At 38.5% G+C, this 7,543-nt stretch overlaps 1 protein-coding gene across 1 annotated transcript; it reads right to left on the bottom strand.

The window, feature by feature from the left end:
• Positions 1 to 1,619: 1,619 nt before the first annotated feature.
• LOC139119945 (uncharacterized) lies at positions 1,620 to 6,538 on the bottom strand. Its single transcript, XM_070683914.1, has 3 exons — positions 6,421 to 6,538; positions 3,914 to 4,230; positions 1,620 to 3,538 (listed from the first exon to the last, which is right to left on the bottom strand). Exons 2-3 carry the CDS (start codon positions 4,206 to 4,208, stop codon positions 2,508 to 2,510), a joined length of 1,326 nt encoding a protein of 441 aa, XP_070540015.1. The 5' UTR covers positions 4,209 to 4,230; positions 6,421 to 6,538; the 3' UTR covers positions 1,620 to 2,507.
• Between the last annotated feature and the right edge of the window lie 1,005 nt (positions 6,539 to 7,543).

Below are 7,543 nucleotides of genomic sequence, written 5' to 3'. Positions count from 1 at the left end.
TATGCTGAGTAATACTTTGAACAGTATCGAATGGGTATCCAGGGTTTTATTAAATTTGAAGTAGGGGCTAGAATGAAAATTTGGGCGGCTTGCAGCTGCCATGACCACAAGTGGTTATCATCTGGGGAGGGTCCGGGAGGGGGTGTTCCCCCTCCCGGCCGAAGGCCGGAAACCCTGAAAATGAGCTAAAATTTACTTTTTACAGCTTACAGTCACTTGAATTTCTAGTATTTTCAGGGGAATAGTCAGCAGTGTTCCAGGGCAATATGTGTTCATATCATAAAAGCCATTTCCTTGGAGATCAGGCCTAAATATGATAATTCATAATAAAATGATAAAATGTGGTAATGTTAACGATATTTTGAACAAAGAAAACAAGTCTTCAGAGCCTCTATGCTTTTAGGAGGTAAACTATAATGATTCACTATTATTAATGATATAAATTTGATATGTAGATGATATTATACAGTGTTACATCTAGACGGGGATTGGGGATTCCCCCTCTGTTGAAATGTTGGCACTCCAAATTAATTTGTCAAGGACCACTGCCCCCCCCCCCTCCATGAAACTTGCCAGTCACACCTTAGAGGTACAAGTAGAACACATGAACTGGTGAAATGCCCCCGAAATTTTCTGGAAAAGGGGGAAAATCCCTCTTGTTGATACCATCCTGGATGAAACACTCATAATGTTATGCTTGAAACTAAGAACCCTGGTGTTTGGTATGGAAATCTGTAGATGAAGAACTTTGATACCACTGGAGAGGTAAAAAGGATAATTTATATAACGAATAATGATAAAAAATGACAATCATTACCATATTTCGCAAATAGAATCAAAGATCCTCAAGGTTATTTGACTATATGGGTATGCAAAGTAAGAACCTTGATATAGGATATGAAATTTTTACGTTCAGAAGCGCACATTTGGATTTAATCTGACGATCGCTTTTGAAGTGACTTTAGAGGTCTGATCGTATCGTAACCACTCTGGGCGACGTTCTTATTGGCGTCGATAGACCGAAGAGAAGTACATATCATACGTCCAGCTGGTTAAACTCCTTCACAATTACGCCTTCCGCAGTGTAACGCACATCGGCTTACTAAAATTCCAACTGTAATCGGAAAGTTTTTCGTTCAGAAGGTAAAAATATTTTAGCTATGAAAGAGTTCAATTTTCCAAAAAAGTAGCCGGCGAAATCGTGAGAGTAACCGGTCAATTTCGCCGGCTGCCGGCTCTTAATGAAACCCCTGGGTATCGACAAAGCTGTGTTTGGCGCGTCCACTGTCACGGTATATGTGCCCTCTACTTACAGAAATGCTAATACACTATTATTCGACGGGCCGTAGACGGCCATGTAAAATGATCTGCAAAGCATTCTGCGATTTTAAAGTCTTGCAGAGCGGAAAAGAAAGTTACCTTGGTGAAAAAGCCAAACGCTTTTATTAATAATCTTCATATTTTTATAATTATATAATAGTGATATAAATTTCTTCAACTATTCTTTCCTTGGTAACCTAGGCATGGCGACGATAGCTATCTACTGTGATAAAATTTTATGATGTTGCTTATCGTGCAACAATTTAAGGTACACATATCAAACCTGAATAGTAGCCAAGTTAGTGCTATAATCCCATGTCAATCAATTGTCTGTATTTCCCAGAATTTTTTTATTTACAATGTCAGAATCGTAAGAAAATGTAGTTAAATTCTGAGAACATAAAGAGTTTCGATTTCGCATTTGAGTTCCCTGTGTACTGAATAATGCACTATGCTATGCCCTTTTAGACTAAAAATAATACAAAACAAATTATATGAAACAAGTACAGTCTGAAGGTAAAAACGACATATTGTGGAATTTGTGTTCATTGAATCCATCAACATACGGGTATGAAACAAATTAATTAAAATCATTTGCAAAAGCTAACCAAAGGAGAGCAGTCTTATTTAAGGAACATACACCGTACTAGCAATACAAAGTCTATAACGGAAGATTTTCTGAAACAATGTTTGTTGTATTCTACACCGTCTACTTATGAGACTAGCGACGCGGATGAAAATCCTAAAACTTATTTCTATGTCTGTTTGAACATACTTTTTGATCGATATGTCGTTTTTACTCCATCCAATCTCCTGTTTTTTTCCATAAAGTTTTTGCCATTTTATGACATTTACCAGAGGAAATTATATCAATGTTGGAATTCCGTATAGATCGACACCATCACACGGAAAAAAATCGTATCGTAGAAACAGGGTAATAGGATAATTAATTCTTGTCACAGACACGAAAGAGTTAAAACACATGGAAGTTTATGAAAGTGTAGGTACTGTGCAACAACCAAAGGTTTTTAATTATTTTCTTCTTCAACGAGTATGCCACGACAGTCCGTATCACGTGCACAATATAAGAGTGCGACAGTTATTTATGATTATTATCGATGGTCAGCTGATTGCACTTGAAAAATATGCATAAATTGAAATTATTCGAATGTAAATTTCGTTAATCATTATTGGAAAGTTGCATTTGCGTTGTTACCGATGCAAATCGAGTCTTGATTCCAGTATTCAGCACGTTGATTGGTCAGTTGCAGGGAAAGGAAAATACTCAATGCCGATAAGATAACAGTGATCGTTACGTTGCTGCTGATTGGTCGAAGGTGTTTGATCATGCGAAAACAGGACCAATAGTCGTCCTCGTTCTGTTCATACTCGACATCAGCGAGGAAATTGTCCCAGATGTATTGGATGTTTAACCAACCGACGGAGAATAACGGCAGGAAGAAATAAATGGCAATTTCTGACCAAATGATTGCATTAATAAGTTTCGCTGTCAAAAAGTCATGGTTTTCTACGTAAATTGTATAATTCCAAAACACATGACAACAAAATTTGAAGACAGCAATACTCATTTGAAAAATTATCCACCCTGACACCAAATTGTTAATTCTCGAAAACTCAACAAAACTCTCCATTATTCTCCGTCGACAAAGCGCTGTTCTCTTGTAATTTTCTTTCAGAAAACAAAGCAGCGATCTCAAATCGATTATTAAAGCGCGACGGAGGAACAGAATGATTAGCCAAAATGAAGAAAACGTAAAATGACACAACATCTCGCAGACGAAGTTCAGAAGCCCCCACCATGCAATACCACGACAGTCGGTGAAAATGTGACTAAATTCAAACGTTATGGTGAGCATCACACATATTGTCGAACACAGGTAGTAGAAACAGCAAACTAGTGTTACGCTGCCCAGATTTACTCTCTGCAGAAGACCCAAAACGTTGGCACTTGTCAAAGCATGAATTCCCCGGTCTCCTCTCGGCGGACAGGTTGTGCAGTACGCCACCAAGCGGTAGCTAATGATTGCAGCATCAGGCATGAGAAAAGTTACATAGGACATCAAAAACAGTGCGTAGTGTACATCTGCCCAGAAGTGGATGATCTTGTAGAGTAAACTGGTCCAAAATAACGTGCTAAGGGCTATCAGCCACAGCAGGCAGCATATTTTCCTTCGACGAGTGGATATCGCTCCAACAACTGCTCAAAGAAAGTGAAAAACCCGTCGTGTGCGACATGATTGTCGGAAAAAAATGTCAGTTCTGTATATTTGGAGCATATGATTGCGTATTATGTCGAAAATCACAATGTTTTAAACCTTCCGTGTGCCTGCACATAATCTTGCGAGCATTCCTTTCTAAAAGTTACGATCTTTCGACCTTGAAATTTCTGTTCAGTCTATGACATGTCGGAAATAAAATCTGTTTGTACCGGGAAACTGTCAACATAACAATTGGCGAGCAAAGTTCTACAGTTCTAAACAGTGAAAAATACAGGCTATGTATGTTAGAGCAGAATTTATGCGGATGTTTTGAACTTACGACGATAAATTTTATGTAATCTTACAAACATTACCTGCATATCTGTGGCTTAAATGTTCACAGATCAGACATTCACCAGAAGACGAACCGTCAGTCTCTGGTCTGGATTCAGTGGTGATTAAATTAGGATCATTTGAGTTCTGCTCTTGTAGACACAGTCGTGGCTCTCCTTCGGCGTGGCTGATACATCTACTTTCATTTAGTGAATCGATTAGATATCCTAGAAAAGCAAGACTGATCCGAATTGGAATCGGAAAATGGCTTGAATTCCCAGAAGATTTTAAATGATCACTTCTTCCAGGGATGCGTTGGTACTCTGTTCTCAACATCAGTGTCCAATTGTCCCAACACCTGTCAAGAAAAACGAATGAGAGTTTACTCTATTTCGTCCTGTTCACACAGTAAGCTATATATCATCATACATCCTTTGTAGTACAGAAGATACGAAAAAAGTCATTGACAAGAACCAGAAGGTTTACCAGGAATAGAAGGGTTTTTATTGCTTTTCAAACTGATGACAATCATAGAAACCTCGATGCAATTTCTGACATTTCTTTACAATGACTTCCAATGTGCAAAGTTGGAATGGTTGCTTTCATGTTGACGACGATATCGGCTCCCCACCAACGTCACCCATTCTCAAACTGTCGCTTCACTGCGTTAAAGCCTACTATACTTGGTATTAGTACAGAAATCTGATACATATTTGTACATAGATTTGACTACTGTAGACAATTCATGAAAATTCAGATTTTATTTACTCACTAGGTCGGTCTTGATGACATAAATAAAAACAAGTAAATAAATATAAACTAGGTGACTATCGTTTCAACACCAGCTACGTCAGCTTGCATTTCAACACCAGCTACGCCAACTTGCATACTGCAGACCCGGTGAGAAAGGGATATTACGGGACCTAAAAACCAAACAACCCTCACTGTACTTTAAAATTGACAATTGTGTAGTTTTTTCTGTTCTGACGTCTACTACATATATACATATCGTACTGCTGACAAATCAGGTGGTCTACAGGGCCTGCATATGTGCAGTGTGCATAATTGTTGATGCAAAGAAAATTCAGGGCTTCACAGAGTCTAGTGTGGCATATACATGTCAACAATAAACGTAATAAAGTCGAATACTGCAACTTCATTTAAAGTAGTATGCGCCTCGAAACTGAAAAGAGTTAAACTTTTGCTCAAAACTTTTTTCAATGAATCTTTTAACCATACTCTTTTAAAATCAAGAATAAAAATCGGGGTCCATCACCGTGCAAATGTTAGTAATAGGGAGACAAATTACCCAAGATTTACTGGGTTTTGAAATTCAAAACGGCCGCCATACCTGTGTTAACTCTATGGAGAAAATAAAATTTCACTTTTCGAAAAACTGAGACGGTGAACTTTTTTACACCAAGAGTTTTAAAATGAGCCCCCCACCCCCACCCCCTGTGGTAGATCAGAAAAGAATTGTTAAAGTTTATGAATCCGTTCAGCTGATTTAACGACATATCATTGATGCTCCTAGCCCTACATGTAAAACACGGAAGTACACGGATTGTAAATCAATTCATGTCCTTTTATATTATACGGCGCTGTATGCTAACATAGACTGGTCTTTATTGTGTAAACAGTCCTTCCACACAGTGCGGAGAGACTGTGTTGTATGCTATTCGTCGCAGGTCACCAACATTGCAAAGCGAAACTAAGATACATTTTTTGTGCGTAAGGCGAGGTAATTATAAGAATAGGTAATAAAACTCCGTTGACTTTTTGCGCTGACATTCTGAAAACATTTAATAGACGATAGGAGTAGTCGATTAAACAGAAAACCAGAGTAGCTGTTCTGATTCTGCATGAAGGTTGTTGGCGTTCTGACGACAAATTGAAAGGTGTGAGTGGACGAGCAACGTTATTACAAAGAGGGCTGGAACACGCCGCTAACGTCATAAGTCAAACCACAAACACTTGTTTTTCTCTGTATGTCGAAGATCAAAATGGTATAAGGAGGGGATTCCCCCACCCCTGAACAAAGTGCAGTCCGTCTGTAGATTACAGTTTTCGAATAAAATAATCAAAATACATTTCTGTTGTAAAGGGACTCAAAACACATGACCAGAATGATTTGACAAAACTTAATACGTCATTTTAGGTATTTATTTTTCGGCAACAAATGCAGCGATTTTTGTCCAACATTTCTTTCGCAAATAAACTCCTCACGAACTAAACCCTTTTAAGGCCTCTTCATACAGTATTATCCCAATTATATCCTTGATTCCCCAAGATATCTTGTTATAGGACGAGTCAACCTCAATTTCCCGCTCCCTCAAGTGGCCTTAATAAGCAAGACTGATGGGCAAGTTTTCGCAAATATGAAAGTGGGTCACTCTTTCGGACGCTAAGGATGATGTTCACTATACAATAATTTTAGAAAAGTAATGTCTTCTACCCCTTGATACAGTCAACGTACGTTTTGTAGACCAATATCCGTGTACATTTCAAATGACATGATTTAAAAAAAAAAAAAGATGACAGGTCTTACCAAACGGAAAGTCTTCAGATGTGCCAAAACACCACCGGAATAGAGCAGTCACTGCTTCCGCTTGACTTTAATTCAAAGACGCAACAACATTTTTACACCACTGCGCATGTCCGCAGGAGTTCAAACGGCATATGATTTACCGATGAGGAAATAACACTGTGTGTGTATGTTTGTATCTATCTATGTGTCTGTCTGTCTGTCTATCCGTCTGTCTGTTGGCACGATATCTCAAGAACGACCGATAGTATTGGAATTAAATCTTGTACATAGATTTTATTTGAGAATGGCAAGAACTAATTAGTTTTTTTGTAGGTGTAGCTTGCACATATTGCTCATTTGCATAGTTAGTGGTTTAAGAAAAACGGATATGCATCTGCGCACAATTTAATGAGACTTGATCACACTAGGGTATATCAGCCGTGAAAGATAATAAGGGGTGACACGAAAAAAAAATTTCTAATTTGCATATTACATGAACTTTTCTTATTAAAGATATATTTCTGGATTGACCTAACCAAACTTGAAGAAACATCGTAATACAATGATATGACATTAATGCGAGTCATTTATATACGTATCACGAATAGGCTGTGCATGCATACCTGGCTAGGAAGTATGCATTCACGCAGATATATATCTAGACCTGTCTGTCTGTCTGTCTGTCTGTCTTTGTCTCCCTCCCCTCTGTCTGTCTGTCTCTGTTTCTATCCGTCTGTCTGTCTGTCTCTGTCTCTCTCTCTCTCTCGTCTCTCTCTCTCTCTCTCTGTCTCTCTCTCTCTCTCTCTCTCGCTCACCTCCTCCTCCTCCTTGTCAGTTCGTTCGTTTGTACATGTGTGTCTCCTTAGCTCATGGAGCTCAAATTACTGCGTTCAGAGCGCGATAAAGTTTTTGCTCCTATGTTTACATGATATTGTTTCCCTCATATGTTAAATTTATTTATGCAATGAAACTGCCTCCTCCCCAGTTTTCCTGAGTGCTATTTTTATCCGTTTTGCCACAGGCAACTTCACAGTACCTCCTTTGTTAAAATTGGCTGCTCGGAAACGCAATATATGTTTTCAAAGTCCTTGAAATCGTGTTGGGTCGTAAATACGCTATTCGCAAAGGACTAGATTCAGATTAT

Source organism: Ptychodera flava, chromosome 20, assembly GCF_041260155.1.
Source record: "Ptychodera flava strain L36383 chromosome 20, AS_Pfla_20210202, whole genome shotgun sequence".
NCBI lineage: Eukaryota > Metazoa > Hemichordata > Enteropneusta > Ptychoderidae > Ptychodera > Ptychodera flava.
This window is presented reverse-complemented; position numbering and strand designations above follow the sequence as displayed.

Coding starts and splice junctions, on each gene's coding strand:
- LOC139119945 (XM_070683914.1), bottom strand. CDS start 4,208: ATGTTGAGAACAGAGTACCAACGCATCCCTGGAAGAAGTGATCATTTA. Junction 3,539..3,913: donor TTTAAGCCACAGATATGCAG/GTAATGTTTGTA, acceptor TTCTTTGAGCAG/TTGTTGGAGCGATATCCACT.